General features: G+C 33.8%; 1 protein-coding gene across 1 annotated transcript in view; it reads right to left on the reverse strand.

Moving 5' to 3' along the window:
• Positions 1 to 741: 741 nt before the first annotated feature.
• The window catches only part of PRDM16 (PR/SET domain 16), a 65,129-nt gene continuing 46,930 nt past the window's right edge, over positions 742 to 18,940 (reverse strand). The window contains exons 12-14 of the mRNA XM_053690342.1: positions 13,128 to 13,367; positions 8,275 to 8,449; positions 742 to 1,581 (exon numbers count right to left, since the gene is read on the reverse strand). Of these exons, the coding sequence (XP_053546317.1) occupies positions 1,447 to 1,581; positions 8,275 to 8,449; positions 13,128 to 13,367 (550 nt within the window). The 3' untranslated portion in view covers positions 742 to 1,446. The remainder of the gene's footprint in view (positions 1,582 to 8,274; positions 8,450 to 13,127; positions 13,368 to 18,940) is intronic.

The following is an 18,940-nucleotide window of genomic DNA, read 5'->3' on the forward strand; positions in this document are numbered from 1 at the left end:
TATAATTTAAAAAATAGTATGAAAAGTACTGAAACATTTTCAGGGAAATATATTCTTTATACTATGAAGAGGAATGTGTTGAGATTGAAATGTACAGAAATAATATATAAATGAACATTATGTAATCCATCAAGTAGTTATGGCCTCCCCCTATTTTTTTCTAGAAAACAAAATTTGCAGGTTGTGAAAATTATTATTATTTTTTTTATTTCCATAAATTGCAGAATTGAATAAACTGTAAGGATGCCAAACAAGGCACTAACACAAGATGTCAAGGAAAAAAGTCCAGGTAACAGTTAACATATCAGGACTGTTTAATGAAAAGCCCTTGGATATTAGTATATTTCATTTGGAAATCAAAAATGTTCTATTTATTATGACTTGTATGAATGAAACAATGAATATCTATCTGCATTTAAAATGTATGCATAGTACAAAAATGGTGTTAAATAATTTGTGCATCTCTTAAGACACAGATGAAAATATGTTTTCTACACTTGCCCATTAAGTATAAAAAACATAATGTGGTTAATATCCATTTTATACTTTGACTTTTCAAAACTGCAAAGACTAACTGTTGAGAATAAGAAGAATTATTTGGAACAAATAAAATAAAAAAATAAATAAAACTATAAAGAGTATCAGGATACTTACACAAGCATAACTAGTCTGCAAATTCAATTTATGTTAAATTGAGAAAACTTATTGATAATTCAATGAAATTGTTGTTTTTAACTCAATTTAATTCAACTATTTGTTTCTGATATGTATATGGTATACATTATTTTGTTTTTAACCCTTATTAAATTGTTGCTATTGAAAAGAAAACTTGTTCCATTTCATAGAGACACTCTGTGGACAGGCACATAGGTGAAATAAAGCCTAACGCCATTTTTGTTTTCTAAAATAAATTTAGTCTCTTTATGAAATATGTAAAGCAACTATCAAAATAACTTAATGGGAACAAAGACACTCATGATTAGCTAAACAACTATTCAATATTACAGATACTTATACAAAGATTTTTTTTTTGCACAGTACAATAAACATATGTTCATCCATTATATGAATATTATAGTTTTATTTGAAATGATTTTCTTTTCTTTTTTTTTCTAGAATTTTCTAGAAATTCTAGTGGTTTTGGAATGCAATTCTCATCCAAGAATCTTTTGGTAACTCATCTGCTCTAAACAAATTGAACAGAAACTTGATATTCCAAGTATATTCCTTTTTCTTTGTGATGCAATAACTTCAAGAAGTGCCACAGAGAAAATTCGATCAACCAGTAGTAAATGGGGAAAAAATGGTATCGGAAAAGTTTGCTGGATATGCAGATTTACTTCCTATAAGTCTATGAAGATCTTATAATGTGTCTTATCTCTAGCGGTTGGAAGGATGAGGGTAAACAATTTCAACTTTTTCGATGCTTTCTTGATTTTTTTTTTTTTACAAATGGTTCATAGGATTAAATGTCCCGGCTTCTGAAGTAGCTCCTGCTATGTTCAACCAAGCGTCCAGCGAATTATGGGATGAAGTATGAAGAGAAGCATTTTCAGAGAGTGACAGCATCATTGCATAAGCCTGTTAAGAATATACAGAGTTAGAGAAGACTACAAAAAATCCTAAAAACTTGTATTTAGAATAAATGAACATGTTATAGAGATATTAAACAGTTTGAGATTGTAATATAAAAGGGTTAATTAAATGTAATTAAAAAAAACTAATAGGCACTGCCAAGTTTAAACCTATGTTTTCTATTTTTCTCTCTCGTCAGCTGAAGACAATAAGGGAGATATATAAAATAAGAAAGACAGTGTACAAACAATGGCTGGGTGGAAACCCTGTTAGATAGTTATTTTAACAATCCCATATTCCACACTCCTGTTTACTTCCTGTTAGATAGTTATTTTAACAATCCTATATTCCACACTCCTTTTTACTGCCTGTTTATATCTGTTTCTAACTGCACTCAGCAGAAAAGAGAGATAGGTGAAAAACCTAAGTTCCAATATGGCAGCATCCATTACTTTAAAGGGACATAATACTCATATGCTAAATCACTTGAAACTGATGCAGTATAACTGTAAAAAGCTGACAGGAAAATATCACCTGAGCATCTGTATATAAAAAAGGAAGATATTTTACCTCACAATCTCCTCAGCTCAGCAGAGTAAGTTCTGTGTAAAAAGTTATACTCAGCTGCTCCCAGCTGCAGGTAAAAATAAAAAAAAATGAAGAAATGAACAGCAGCCAATCAGCATCAGCAGTGCTGAGGTCATGAACTCTTACTGTGATCTCATGAGATTTGACTTAACTCTCATGAGATTTCATAGCAAGCTTCCTTTACCTGATTGGTGAAATAATATGAGAGTTCACGAGGCTCATCCTTTCAGCTGTCCCAGGACAGACACACTAAAATGCTGCTTAGAAATCCTTTACAATGGGAGGTGGCTACTGAGGAACTTTTGAGGTAAAATATCTTTCTTTTTTACATAGAGATGTTCAGGAGATATTTTCTAGTCAGCTTTTTACAGCTATGCTGCATCACTTTCAAGTGTTTAAACATTTGGGTATTATGGCCCTTTAAAGGACCACTAAAGACAGTAGATATGCATAATTAACAAATACTTGATAAAAAGACAATACAATAGCAATTAGTCTGAACTTCAAATGAGTAGTAATTTTTTTCTGACAAATTTCAAAGTTATGTCTATTTCCACTCCTTCTGTATCATGTGACAGCCATCAGCCAATCACAAATGCAAATATGTATATTATGTGAATTCTTGCACATGCTCAGTAGGAGCCTCAAAAAGTGTAAATATAAACAGACTGTGCATATTTTGCCAATGGAAGTGAATTGGAAAGTTATTTAAACGTGCTGCTCTATCTGAATCATGATAGTTTAATTTTGACTTGAGTGTCCTTTAAAGGAACCTTTACACTTGTATTTACAAAATGTAAACAACATATAATTAAAAAAAATAATCTACATACTATTCTTAGTCTAATCATTGCTTTGAATACATAATTCTGTCTAGCATTTATTTACTCTTTAAATCTCTTTAAAGAGACATGGAACTTAAAATGAAATCTCCATATTTCAGAGAGAGTTTACAGCTTTTTTTAAAAAAAAAAAATCCAATGTATCTCTATTATTTTCAAATGTATCTTTTCCTCTTGGTCTCATTTCCTACTGATATAGGCTCATGAACATATACGTGTCTTGAGGATAATATCTACAACATTATTACAAACATTGCTGCAAATATATAGCCAGGGTTGACTCATGACATAGTGCTGTCTGGGTTCAATAGATACAAAGAAGAAAATGTAAATACGATAGGAGTTAATTGGAAAGATTTTTTTTTTTAACACTCTATTTCATTCATGGAAGTTTAATTTTGACTTCCATGTGATTTTACATACATACATAACTAACTATGCACCAGAAACAAATTACTGTTAATAAGTTGGAATTAAAGGGAATTATGACCTCAAAATGAAACTTTCAGGACTCAAGTTATTTTAAAGGGACATTGTACACAAGATTTTTCTTCGCATAAATGGTTTGTAGATGATCCATTTCCATAGCCCATCTGGGAGTGTTTTTGTAACAATGTATAAATTTGCTTATTTTTAAAAAACATTGTGCTGATTTTCAGACTCCTAACCAAGCCCCAATGTGTTACATGTATACTGATGTCTAAAGATTTAAGCTTGCTCCTGTTTGTCTAATGGGTCTTTTCATATGCAAGGAAGGGAGGAGGGAGAGTGTCTGCTCATCCTGATTTCCCAGCCCCTTTCACTGGGTGTCCCAGCCTAACCTTATCAACAGTGTTAAACTGGGAGCTTCTAAGTAAGTTTTTTAAAAGGTTTTATTCTGGAATTTGATGTCAGTATCTGTGCATATTCTTCTTTATAGTAGTGTCTATTACATGCAGTTATATAAAAATTGGTGTATAAAGTCCCTTTAAGCTTATATCCGACATACCAATGTTATACAAATATGCACTTCATTGTAGTTTCAAAATTAAAAAAAAAAACCTTCAACCTAACCTTTTCAAGCAAAAACCTGTTTAAAAAGTTATGCATGACAGAAGTATGTATAGTTTAAAGGGACTCAAAAATGTTTATTGTTTAAAAGATAGATAATCCCTTTATTACCCATTCCCCAGTTTTGCATAACCAACACAGTTATAGTAATACACTTTTTACCTCTGTGATTACCTTGTATCTAAGCATTTTCCGACATCCCCTTGATCAAATTAATTTTTATTTATTATCTATTGACTTGCATTTTATCCAATTAGTGCAGTGTCTGTCACAACCCACGTGCGTCAATGTTATCTATAAGGCTGACATGGACTAGCACTCCCCTGTTGTGAAAATCTAATAAAAAAAAGCATGTGATAATAGGCTGTCTTTATTGGCTTAGAAATAGGCAGACATTTAGAGTTTTAAAGATTATAAAGTATATTAATATAACAATGTTTGTTGTGCAAAGCTGGGAAATGGAATCTGCAATTTCACTACCATTTAATTTTAATAGTTCCCCCATAGAACTCATCTGGTTGCCCAGTAAATATGATTCATTTAAAGGGACATTGAATAAAGATTAAATAAATGAAAGATTAACTACCAAGTCTATTAAAAATAAGTCAATCCCTATCTTATGATTTTTCTAAAAAAAAAAAACTCTCACCATTAACATTTATGAGGATGTGATTAAACCTTCCAAAAGTTTAAGTAAACATAACAAAACAATACAGTGCACATTTCATATTTATATTGCCTGCTTTTCCTTCAATTTCCTTCAACAAATTGTGCTTTGTCTCCTCCTCATATTGAAGCATGGTGCAGTTTGCCTGGGAATTTCTGTATATCTCTTATGCTTGACCCATAAGACATAAAAGATGCCTGGAACTTCTAATACACTTCTGATGCTATTGACCATCAAGTGCATCAGAAGTGTATTAGACGTTTCCAGGCATCTTTTTCTCTATAGCAAATATGACTAGGTGTAGAACCCCCTTCTAGCTAACTTACATAATAACAAAGGTGCTCTATGAAGACTAAAACCACTCCGTCCCTGCTACCTCATTAGAGCAGGGAGCTCTGACTTCTGTTCACTCTTGTCTCCCAGGCCCTGACAACACGGCACGTGTGGGAGGGGCAGAGGGGAGAAACCGGAGGAAAGAGCTCTGTCCTGCACCTAATCATTCATCAGACACAGGGCAGAGTGTGGGGGGGAGAACTACAGAGGAACAACACAAGCTCATGTTCTCTAGCACTTTACACAGCAGCATACAAATATGTAAGGCAGCAAGCAACTTACGCTGGCCAGTGAACAACTCCTGCATTATCATGGGCATCAGTCACTCAAAAAGAAAGTCTGTAGGGGCTTTAGTAGTTAACGGCATCTGCCTGTCATGTCTTTGCAGGAGGCTATGGGAATGCTTGTTAGGTCAAAAGCCAGTTGGGATCTATATCAGAAATGGCCCATGGCCCCAACGGACCTTGCTGCATTCAGGCTACTATGATTAGTAAGCCCAGCACACACTGCTCCACCCAAGCCACTTATATTCTGGGTGATTTAAAGCTCCCTCCTGTACGGGCACGGTCTCAATGAATTAAAGATAAATATGCAGAAAGAGTACCAGCTGCACTCTAATTGTGCGAGGTGCTCTTCCTGCATACTTGTCTTTAAAGGAAGCAGTAGCACATGTTCAGCTGAGCGCACTTTAAAATCAAATGTATGTGCAGACACAGACACCAGTCATCTCAGTCTTCCTCTCCTACCTAGATGTAATGCTGCTGCATACTATATATGGCAATGATGTGGTATAATAAAACAAAGAATACATTGGTTTGCATTTAGAGTCACAGCGCACATTCAGTTTCAGTTATTTGAGGAGGTGGTGACAGAACAAAGAGGGACTCGCCTGGTTTGATTTACAGCACAGGCATCTCTGCATATCTGCTGTGACCCCTCTGCCTTCCCCTCTTCCTCCCAGGGTGTAATTATGCATCTTGTCAGCAGGGCATTCTTGAGTGGAAAAGATAGCAGCCAACAGAAGCGCTCTGTGATGTATAACCCCACCCCTCTTGCTGTCAGTCTGGCCAATAGGAGGTTAGGAGCCCTTTTGCACTTCTATCAGCAAACGGTCTAATGCAAACTAAATGGATGGCATTAAAAAACGTCTTATGGGGCAGACTGGGCATGCTGAAAGTGCTCTCAGACAGGGCATATGTAAAAAATGCCCTTATAATTTTACAGCATTTTTTTTAATTAGTATAAGCTTTTTTTAAAAAATTATTAGTATTTTATCCAACCCTCACCCCATACACCTCCTACAGATAGTAACCTGACTGCTCCAAATTAGATTTAAAATGATTTTATTTAATTTAATTTTTTTTATCTTTTTGCCCCCCAAAATATTATGGGGCGCTGCCCCTGCCACTCCTATGGAGCAGCCCTCACTGAGAGGACAGGCTCTAAACCGTCGTTAGCACCTGAGTGAGATAATTTGCGACAGCTCAGAGCCATCATTAGCACTCAAGAGGTTAAAAAGTTTTAAGGGGACAGTCTAGTCAAATTAAAACTTTTATGATTCAGATAGGGCATGCAGTTTTACACAAATTTCCAATTTACTGTTATCATCACATTTGCTTTGTTCTCTTTGTATTCTTTGTTGAAAGCTAAACCTAGGTAGGTAGATCATATTATAATTTTAAGCCATTGAAGTGCATTTTATTCACTTTTCACAGCTAGACAGCGGAAGTTCATGTGTGCCATATAAAACATTGTGCTCACTCCTGTGGAGTTATTTATGAGTCAGCACTGATTGACTAAAATGCAAGTCTGTCAAAAGAACTGAGATAAGGGGCAGCCTGTAGAGGCTTAGATATAATGTAATCACAGAGGTAAAAAGTATATTAATATAACTGTGTTGCTTATGCAAAACTGGGGAATGGTAACTAAAGGGATTATTTAGCTTTTTAAACAATAACATTTTTGGTGTTTACTATCCCTTTAACCATATCCTTAAAAACCTAATGTGGAGTGATTATTCAACCAAAAAAGATTGAGTACATAGATTGAAGAATAAGAGAAAAGTGAGCACTTCATATACCACAAGCCCCAATGTCAGCAAAACTGATTGATTTAACAATATATTTTACAAAGATTAACCAACAAAACAATTCAGTGCTGAAAATAATGTTTCCTGATAATCAGTTAACTCAGCACTGCAAAAACATTATTTATAGTGTTTGCTTATCTTTACCCTTTACCATACAGATTCCTTAGCTTTAGCTGAACAATCTGTTGTTTTAAGAAATCGATTTTATCTGATGTGTTCTTAGTGTGTACAGCAGGTAGTCTTTTAAATATTCAATTAAATGACATTTATAGAGTGTTTTGCTGCTTGCTGTAAGTACGTTTGTTCATATTATTGAAAACAGACAAGTTAGTACATTCAGTAAAATTAGCAGACATAAAACAGAGACATGCAAATGGCTTGTGTTGAAACGAAACACAGCACAACATTACATATTCTACGCCTTATTGCTACAACAATGATCTCAGTTTTTTGGCAAATCATTGAAAGGAATCATGAATAAGCAAAATATGACTGGGGAAACCTAGCTTTCCAGAATAAAAATGTTGTTATTAATTTGGTTATACTGTTAAGCTTTTACGTCACTTCAAAAGTTTTGTATACTAAATCTAAGTAGGGAACTTCAGACATACTATTAATATTGGGAAAAAGTCAGTTTTTAAAAAATAAAAAAAAAAGGTTTAAATGAAAATAGTGACTCACTAGTAAGGAAACTTTCCAATAGCCAAATTTTAGATTTGTAGATAGATAAGTAACATTCTAAAAGATTTGAGTAATATTTAAATTATATTGGTCAAGTTGATTTTTTCCCTAGCCACAAACCCCCCCCCCCCAAAAAAAAAAAAAAAAAATTGGCCTCTAGATACAAATTAGTTTTCTTACAATTTAAAATATTTTTTTTTAAATAATTTAGCTACAAATTCATAATTCATTTGTAAGAATTAATTAAATGGTAGCTAGTAAACATGTACACTTTTTTTTTTTTATAACTTTATGTGCAATTATTTTGTTAAGCCAATAAGATAATATTCTTGAAATTGGTAGAATCAGGAAATGTATTTAGTATCTATGTCAAGATTTATTAGGGTAATAGGGCTTGTTGGTACTTTTGGAAGCAAGCTAGGTGACATATTTTATCATTATGTACCTACCTGGTTTTTAGCCTGCCTGTATAGTGTTTCTTTAAATGTCTCAGAGTCTAAGGTGGAATTAAACACATCTTTTACTTCAAATGCTTCCTCTGCTGTTTTTCGAAGGTCCAGCCCCTTCCCAATATTCGGAAACTGCTCCATATCTAACAGGCCGGCATCTTCCTCCTCCATACACCTGTACCAATGACCAGGGGGGAGGGTAGGGGGTTTACCGTTCATTAGCTTATCTGCCCTTTTTTGCAGGCTAGCCAATGTTGCAAGCTTGCTATTTTGATGCCAGCATGCACATGTAAAGGTGTAAACACGCAAGCTACATGCACGGATAGACATTTGTGGATTTGACAAACACATTTAGAACAAAAAAGCAGCTTCACATGACAATGTAGTTGATGACTCTGCACAGGGACTCAGGTTCTGATGTGGTAAAAGGGTATAGTAACAAGTGTCTATATGTATATGCTTATTGGTGTTAATTGCTGTGGTTCTGTGGAAGGCCCAAGTATGGCTAATCTACGTATCTAGTCTCACTTAATTAAAGGGACAGTAAAATCAAAATTAAACTGTAAGAATTCAGATAGAGTGTGCAATTGTAAACCTTTTTAAATTTAATTTTATCTGATTTGCTTTGCTCTTTTGGTATCTTTTGTTGAAATGTAAAGACCAGTACACACTTGACAGCATTTTAGGAGTATGCATGTGTATTTAGCATTCTATGGCAGCAGTGTTTGCAACTATGTATAACATTAGTAAAAAGATTGTTGCAAACATTGCTGTCAGATAGCTAAAGACGTGAATGCTCCTGAGCTCACCTAGGATCACTCTTTAAAGGAACATAAAACCCAAAATTCTTATTTCATGATTCAGATAGAACATACAATTATTATTATTACTATCGTCTAATTTTCTTAATTTTCTCTTTGCTGAAAAGCAGGGATCTAAGCTCAAGAGTGTGCACGTGTGACCAGCCCTATATGGCAACAGTTTTGTAACAATGTTATACATTAGCAAGAGCACTAGATGGCAGCACTATTTCCTGTCATGTAGTACTAATGTTATACATTAGCAAGAGCACTAGATGGCAGCACTATTTCCTGTCATGTAGTACTAATGTTATACATTAGCAAGAGCACTAGATGGCAGCACTATTTCCTGTCATGTAGTACTAATGTTAAACATTAGCAAGAGCACTAGATGGCAGCACTATTTCCTGTCATGTAGTACTAATGTTATACATTAGCAAGAGCACTAGATGGCAGCACTATTTCCTGTCATGTAGTACTAATGTTATACATTAGCAAGAACACTAGATGGCAGCACTATTTCCTGTCATGTAGTGCTAATGTTATACATTAGCAAGAGCACTAGATGGTAGCACTATTTCCTGTCATGTAGTACTAATGTTATACATTAGCAAGAGCACTAGATGGCAGCACTAGTTCCTGTCATGTAGTACTAATGTTATACATTAGCAAGAGCACTAGATGGCAGCACTATTTCCTGTCATGTAGTACTAATGTTATACATTAGCAAGAGCACTAGATGGCAGCACTATTTCCTGTCATGCAGTACTAATGTTATACATTAACAAGAGCACTAGATGGCAGCACTATTTCCTGTCATGCAGTACTAATGTTATACATTAGCAAGAACACTAGATGGCAGCACTATTTCCTGTCATGTAGTAATGGCAGCACTATTTCCTGTCATGTAGTACTAATGTTATACATTAGCAAGAGCACTAGATGGCAGCACTATTTCCTGTCATGTAGTACTAATGTTATACATTAGCAAGAGCACTAGATGGCAGCACTATTTCCTGTCATGTAGTACTAATGTTATACATTAGCAAGAGCACTAGATGGCAGCACTATTTCCTGTCATGTAGTACTAATGTTATACATTAGCAAGAGCACTAGATGGCAGCACTATTTCCTGTCATGTAGTACTAATGTTATACATTAGCAAGAGCACTAGATGGCAGCACTATTTCCTGTCATGCAGTACTAATGTTATACATTAACAAGAGCACTAGATGGCAGCACTAGTTCCTGTCCTGTAGTACTAATGTTATACATTAGCAAGAGCACTAGATGGCAGCACTAGTTCCTGTCCTGTAGTACTAATGTTATACATTAGCAAGAGCACTATTTCCTGTCATGTAGTACTAATGTTATACATTAGCAAGAGCACTAGATGGCAGCACTATTTACTGTCATGTAGTACTAATGTTATACATCAGCAAGAGCACTAGATGGCAGCACTATTTACTGTCATGTAGTACTAATGTTATACATTAGCAAGAGCACTAGATGGCAGCACTATTTCCTGTCATGTAGTACTAATGTTATACATTAGCAAGAGCACTAGATGTCAGCACTATTTCCTGTCATGAAGGGGTCCGGGCATGTGCACGCTACCTACCCAGTTATCTCTTCGACAAAGAATAACATGAGAACGAAGCAAATTTAATAATAGACATAAATTAGAGACGTTTTTAAAATTGTATTCTCTATCTGAATAATGTTAAAATGTTATGCTCTATCCAATCAATTTAAGTTTAATTTTGAGCTTACTGTCCCTTTAACTAATTTGATTTTACTATTTTAGTTTACTATTTGGACCACATAGTCACAAACAAAACTTGGGTACACTTATTTTAATAAATCCAGGCTGGTCTGTTTATCTCATAGAACGTGCTTTGTTCAGCCCATTTTTTGTTATATACCATGTTTGTGATTTAATACCATTCTTAATTTTTCATTACAATCAGACTGTTTAAGGTAAGATCTGTTGATATCATGCATTGCAATATTGAAATATAAGACATTTTTCTTACTGAATATTGTTAATCTTTTCTAACCCCAATCATTTTTAAACTGATACAATTTCACAAAACACAATATACAAGTGTTTTTTATTTCCAAAATTCCTCAAAAGATTTTTGGTTATGTAAGTGGAAGACATTACGTAATCTTTAAATTTAGATATGTGTTTTATAGGGTGATATTCTTAAACATAAAACTATATATTTTTCTTTGATGTATTATTATTGAAAATACATAATAATGTATTTAAAGGGACAGGAAACCGCAACATCTTCTTTCATGTTGATAGAACATACAATTTTAAACAACATTCCAATTTATTTCTATTATTAAATTTTTTTCATTCTCTTGTTATCCTTTTTTGAAGGAACATTGTTGCACTACTGGCAGCTAGCTTTTTCAACAAGGGATACCAAGAGAACGAAGCAAAAGTGAATTTAATAGTGTTTTAAAATGACATGCTCTATCTGATTCATGCAAGTTTGATTTTGACGTTCCTATCCCTTTAAAAATATAAATGGATATAGAAACTTGTAAATAGGAAAATTAATAAATATCTATGTATCAACCATGGTAACAAACTCATACATATTTCAAAGGGAACAAGGCATTTCAGATAATGGATACACCTAATTTTCAATATTGCAAAGGGACATTAAATAAAAATTAAACTTTTATTACTTAGGCAGAGCATGCAATTTTAAATACCTTTACAATTTACTTTTATGATCTAATTTGCAATGTTCCCTTGGCATCCTTTATTGAAGAGCATACTTAGGTAGGCTCTGAAGGAGCAATGCACTACTGGGAACTAGTTGCTGATTGGTGGCTGCACATATATGGCTCTTGTCACTTGTTTAATGGCTTCTCATTAAAAAAAAAGGGACATGAAACCCACATTTTTCTTCTTTCATGAATCATAGAGTATGCGATTAAGAACATTTCCAATTTACTTTACCGTATGGAGCTTGATGTCCCGTGTTTCTGGCGAGCCTTCAGGCTCGCCGGATACAGAAGTTATGAAGCAGCGGTTTAAAGACCGCTGCACCATAACTTGTCCGCCTGCTCTAAGGCCGCGGACAGAAATAAACCCGATCTAATACGATCGGGTTGATTGACACCCCCAGCTAGAGGCCGATTGGCCGTGAATCTGCAGGGCCGGCATTGCACCAGCAGTTCACAAGAACTGCTGGTGCAATGATAAATGCCGACAGTGTATGCTGTCGGCATTTATCGATGTGCAGCGGACATGATACGCTACATCGTATCATGTCCGCTCGCACTATGATAAATCTACCCCATATTATCAAATTTACTTTGTTCTTATTGTATTCTTTGTTGAGAACTAAATGGCAGCAGTGTCTGCACAATGTATAACATTTGCAAAACTGCTGCCATATAATATTTCCAAAGCAAGTATACTCCTGAGTCTACCTACCTGCTTTTTAAAAAAGGATGCCAAGAGAATAAAGTAAATGTGATGATAAAAGTAGTGTCCCTCCCCACTAAATGTTTGGGTTGCATGCCCCTTTAAACTGTTAAATTCTTGATTAGGTACATTTAGTGTGCACTGTACAGGCTATTTCTTTGTAATTCTCAGAACCCATAACATCCCTGTTTAAAGGGAAATTCTAGTATGATTATTTTTTAAATGAATTCCTTCTATTCACTTTGCATTTAACTACTGTATGGGGTTAAAGGCTGCTCCAGATAGAGATACATTCAAAGACGGAAACATACATATGGTTAACAGCTCGTATTTGGTTTACTGACCATATCCTTATGTGTAGTGGCAATGTACTTTGAAAGGGTGCATGATTTTGAATATGTGCTTAACCTCTTTACAGGAGTTAAACACATGGTGAAGACAGGCTGTTTCTTTAAAAATAACATGCAAGTTTTTTGCTATACTAGAATGTCCCTTTAAGTATTCTCTTACGTTAGTCTTGATGGGATGATAATGATATATGGAGATGATAAGTGAACATTAGACATGGCCACCAGACAGAAGACATGACTGAAATGTACCTTCTGGTATGATCAAAGCTCATTGTAAGTGATGAAGGCTCTTCATCTTCATCATCATCCTCAAATGCTTCCTGGGTTTCCATAGTGGGTGAAACAGTTTCATCTTGTGATTTCCCTGTCAAGCTTCCATCTTCATAGTCTTCTTCCAGATCATCTTCATCTTCCTCATCTACGTCTTCTACTTTCTGGTTGGTTAGCCCACAACACTTGGAACTGTTATCGATATCTTGTATTTCTGTCCTATAACATAAACAAGATGCATGATTGGGTGGGAATTTAGTAAGAATGGGAAAAGTTTTTGGTTGTTTTATGTGTTTTCCTTTCAAGGTACTAATTTATGAAAGGACAGGTGGGCAATACTCTTAAACTGGGAATTTGTACACCCCTGTTCTGGGCCTCTGATGCAGCATATGGTGCTGGAATTTATCATTGCACTAGAATTGTCTTGCTTAGCCCCACCCACTGCTCTCACTCAGCCAATTGCCTGACAGCAGGGCTTGTCAGTCATCATGGACCAATAAGTCAGATAAACCACCCAATTTATGAATATATCCAGAAATTTTCTACACTTGGATTTGGTTAATACATTAAAAATAATTTAAAAATAGAAATGTATCTTTTCCTTAAACAATCACATATATTAAAATACAAATGATCATGCACAAGATTAATTAAAATACTTGGTGGAAATAGCCAATATACCCAGTTAAAAAGAGGCCGATATCAATTTAAAAAAAGTTAAAGCTGTTAAAAAATACATGAATCCAAAAAACAGGGGGAATCTGTGCATAAAAGGTGTTTTTTTGATAGATTGGAATACTATTGTTGAAATATCTCTTTTTGCAAAGAAGTGGGTGAAGTGATAGTGCTAAGTAAAAAAAAAAATAATATTATAGAAAACAGTGATTTGGAATACCCTTGAATAAATTAGAAAAGCTAGTGTGAATCTCCTTTGCACAGTAAAGAAGAAAAAAATATATAGCAAGAGTATATGAATCAATTAAATGGGACTTTGACTACTCGGGTGGTTTAATATTTCAAAATCTAAATGTGATTTATTTTGTTTTAATTACAGTTCTTTTCCTGTAAAAGGCTTTTTTTTCAGAGTCCTGGATCATGTCACTTAATCTAAACACATAAGTGGGGTGTTTGTCTTAGTGTGTTTTGCTCAGTTATTCTTTATGATAAATACCCACATCTGATTCTCTCTCAGGAGTCAGTGTGCCAGTCTGTAATGTATTCCTTTTGTCTATCTTTATCCTACAGCAGGAAAGGCTGAATGATCTTTAGTTTCCTTCAGGAAATGCCAGAAGAACTTTATTTCTTAAGTATGCAACCTAATGCTTTCACACCCTCTTCCCCAAGTCACAAACCCCATAAACTAGTGATTAATGAGAAAAAACAAAACAAGAATATAAACATTGTGAAATTTTAAAGTCATTTTAGATAAAACCACTGGCACATGGATTTATGGCCCATTAGAAAAGTATTGTTACTTTTTATGAGCATCTTGTTGACGACAAAGATGAGGGCAAATATTTTTTTCTAAATCTGCAAAATATTGCTTGAATTAAAGGGACACTGAACCCAATTTTTTTTCTTTTGTGATTCAGATAGAGCATGCAATTTTAAGCAACTTTCTAATTTATTCCTATTATCAAATTTTCTTCGTTCTCTTGCTATCTTTATTTGAAAAAGAAAGTCTAGAAGCTTGGACAGCACTTGTTTATTGGTGAATGAATGTATCCACCAATCAGCAAGAACAACCCAGGTTGTTCACCAAAATGGGCCGGCATCTAAACTTACATTCTTGCTTTTCAAATAAAGATATCAAGAGAATGAAGAACATTTGCTAATGGTAGTAAATTAGAATGTTGCTTAAAATTGCATGCTCTATCTGAATCACAAAATAAAAAAATTGGTTTCAGTGTCCCTTTAATTCAAATGGACCACCCAGTACCCCAATGGTTTTATAAGAAAAACACTTTGCTTCTCTTACACTATCATCTATGTTTAGAGGTGTGACACATGCAACATAAATACAAAAATAGGAAAAACAATAAATAAATAAAACAACATATACATCTTTTTTATAGCGCAAAAAGTAATTATTTGATCCATGTGTCACACTGGTTGCAATTGCATTGTCTAATGTTACACTAGATTATTAAAAAAGTTGAAATGTATACATATATATGGCACCCAATTATCTAATATTTGATGGATCAGATGTGAAAAACCATGATTATACTTGTTGAGGATTCTTCAGGAAATTCTATAAAAAAGGGGCTGTCCTTAAGAGTTGTGAAATGCCTCATTTAGAAAATAATGGTTAAATAATAAATAATAATAATGGTGAAAGAAACTTCACTAGGAAGGGGAATGTTAAGAGGGATCACTGTGCATAATTTAATTCAAATACTGCAACCAGAACAAATTAAATTATCCTGATTTCGGGATATAGTATTTTACAATCCCCTTTATTTTCTTATGCATGTGTTTTTTTTATTTTATTTGGGAAACACATGTTTTGCGTATTTTGACACAATCACGCTTCATACAGACTACAAAATAAAACTGGGAGATTTGTGTGTGTGTGGGGGGGATGTTTGAAGAATAGTCCAGACCTGAGAGAGAGTTTTTAGCTACACCTATGGAACGTCCCTGTTCAGCCCACTGACAGAGGCGGGGAATCTCACAATAAGGAAAATAATATGCTATGAATTTTGTACTTTAAGTGTTTTTTTGCATATGAAATGTGGTTTTATTACCATTTCCACTGGGTGCATAGTACTTTCAATACTTTTTTAAATTTTTTCATAATATACGATTGTTGCAGAACAATTTTATTTTATTTTCAATGTGATTTAACAATACATTTTTTAATGTGTCTCATAATTTCAATAATTAATTTAATGTGATTTTCAAATCATGTTTATTTTAGTGTGGCCTACTGAGATATATTTACATACATAAATGCTGGGAATGCCCCTTTGCGACACACCTTTCTCAAGGTGGGAACTGCCTTTTGAAAATTCTAGTAGAACTTCGTAGTACTGGTAAGAGATTTCTTACAAAATAGGGGGGCCCTGAGCCGTCTAAATAATCTGGCCCATAGTTACTTCTTACCAGGTAAAATAGTGTTTTTAGGTTATAATAATTATTTAAAGTAGCAAATCTCCAATTTGTATTGTCAACAAAGGGGTTAAAATCCCATCTGTTGTGTTGTATAAACAATGCATGCTACAAAAATTGGTCTGTGATTACATGGCTCAGGCTGTCAGCATCTCCGAATGTCATTTATCACCAGCCCAGACAGACAGAAAACAAACGTCATTTTGATAGTCTCTATTTTGAGCTGTCTTGGCGACATTTGCAATATGTGTGGGAATTTGAAATGCACTACATCTCGTTTGTTTTCTTACAGCACTAATGAGATTCAGTAGGGAATAACCTGCAGCATGTAACACAGCTGCTTTCATTAAAACCTTTGTTCATTAGTTGCACTCGTGAATTATTTCTTCATTATTCAATGTTTTTAATATTTAAACTTTTTTTTTTTACTGAGAGCCCAGGTGATGGAAATAATTCACAACTGACACAAGGGTTTCTATATAATTAGTACAAAATATTTGAGTAACACAATAGATTTAATGTGATTTGACTGCCAATCATCTTTCTAAAATACATTTTTACAAAAAGTAACAACCAGGAAATCAAATATATAAGTATTTTTTTTATATATGATATAAAATATTTCTAATTTTTTTTTTAAATGAAACTAACAAAAACTTACAACCAGGGAAAAAAAATAAATAAAAAAAAAAAAATATATATATATATATATACACACACACCTATATATATATATATATATATATATATATATATATATATACAGTACCTATATTTTTTTATATATGATAAAATTTGTTTCTAAAATGAATTTAAAAAAAAAAATTAAACTAACAAAAAGTAACAACCAGGAAAACCAATACATACGTATTTTTTTATATATGAAATAAAATTGAAAATTATTTAAAAAAAATAAACTAACAAAAAATTACAAGGAAAAAAAATGTACATATATTTTTTTATATATGATAAACATTTTCTAAAATAAAAAAAATAAAAAATGAAACTAACAAAAAGTAACAACCAGGAAAACAAGTATAAATGTATATTTTTATATATGGTATAAAATTTTGATCCACACTGGTGAGAACATTTTTTTTTTTGGAGAGCTAAAATAGTAGAGTTGTGTATTGTTCTTTTCCCCAAGGAGTCTGGGAAATACAATTCTAAACATGCAGCTTCAAAATAGTGATGAAAACCTTCTACACCTTAAATCTTTTGCATAAACAACTGCTCCCTGAAAGTCCCAGCTGGGAAAATGTGATACAGAAACTGAAGCCATTCACTTTGCTCTTAAAGGCAGGATTGAATTTTTTTTTAAAAAGGGACCTCTTGTCTTATTAGTATGATTAATGCAATGTCCTTCCTTTAATATACCAGCCACTTAATTTCAGCGTAATGATGGTCTAGCTCCAGTACCCATTCTGCACACACCCGTACATTTTTATCCTTCACACTCAGTAAATCTCTTGCTTAGAAATTAATGCTGAACGTGTGGTTTATCAAGCCGGTTTCTATGTGCTCTTATTCACCCATAGCAGGGTTAAATCTGTCTGTGCTAATGCTGCATACAAAGACAGACTGAAAGTCATTTTTACAGATTTATGATTAATGTATCACCTGGTTCTCTTTACCTAATACCACAAATTGAGCTATTTATAATATCTGTAGAATTTTCTTAATATATGCATTGTCCTAAACTAAACTATTAAAACATGGGTGCACAACACATTAGTTGTAAAAACAGATGGAGAAATAAAATACTTGTTTAACTCAAAATGTATCATGCTTTAAAAAAAGTTTGCTCAGTCTTAAGATCCATGCCCCATTGGTTGTACCTAATATAAACGCACGATCTTGTAATAATAAAATTATTAATTTGATACTTATTACATTGTTGATTATAGAAAGTATTACATTATCTATTTTTATGTGTCATTACCAATAAAGACAACATTTTTATTTAAACACAAGTAGTTTACAAAAAACAAACGGCAAAATGAATGCTCAGTGGGCTATATGTTTGAAATAGACTAGTTATCAGAAATGCCCAAGAGTCATAGCATAATCCATTAATTTACATTCAAATATGGTTGTCTAGTATCTAGTTAATGGAGGTACTTTGTCCATGCCTGCTTTATATTGATCTGTAAAAAAATCGGAGACTCAGATGACAGTAAATGAGTAATGAATAGGAATGAAGAACGTGAAATGTACTCTATTAACTACATAGACAAATGCCTACACAACAGAAATTAAGCTCCTTGTTTTTGATGTTTATAACCTCTTAATAGAAAAGAAATAAACAATTGTTTGTAAAATACGTTGAACCCAACTCTTAAAGGTATATGAAACCCAACATATTTCTTCGATAGATCAGATAGAGCATGTTATTTTAAATAACTTACTAATGTACTTCTGTTATCAATTTTTCTTCGTTCTCTTGAGCAGGGACATAAGCTCAGGAGATGACCAATTTCTGGAGCATTATAGGCTCAATTTTTCAAGCCCTTTGCCCTTATACAACTGCAGGTTCTCACAAGAGAACCTGCAGTCCGTATTTATCAAGCAGCGGTCATTAGACCGCTGCTTCCTACACTCTTCTTCCCCTCTTAGGTGTAAAATTTCAATCTCCCTGGTCTCGTCTAACCGGGGAGATTGACAGCTCCTGCCTGCGT

Source organism: Bombina bombina, chromosome 8 (genome assembly GCF_027579735.1).
Source record: "Bombina bombina isolate aBomBom1 chromosome 8, aBomBom1.pri, whole genome shotgun sequence".
Lineage (NCBI taxonomy): Eukaryota > Metazoa > Chordata > Amphibia > Anura > Bombinatoridae > Bombina > Bombina bombina.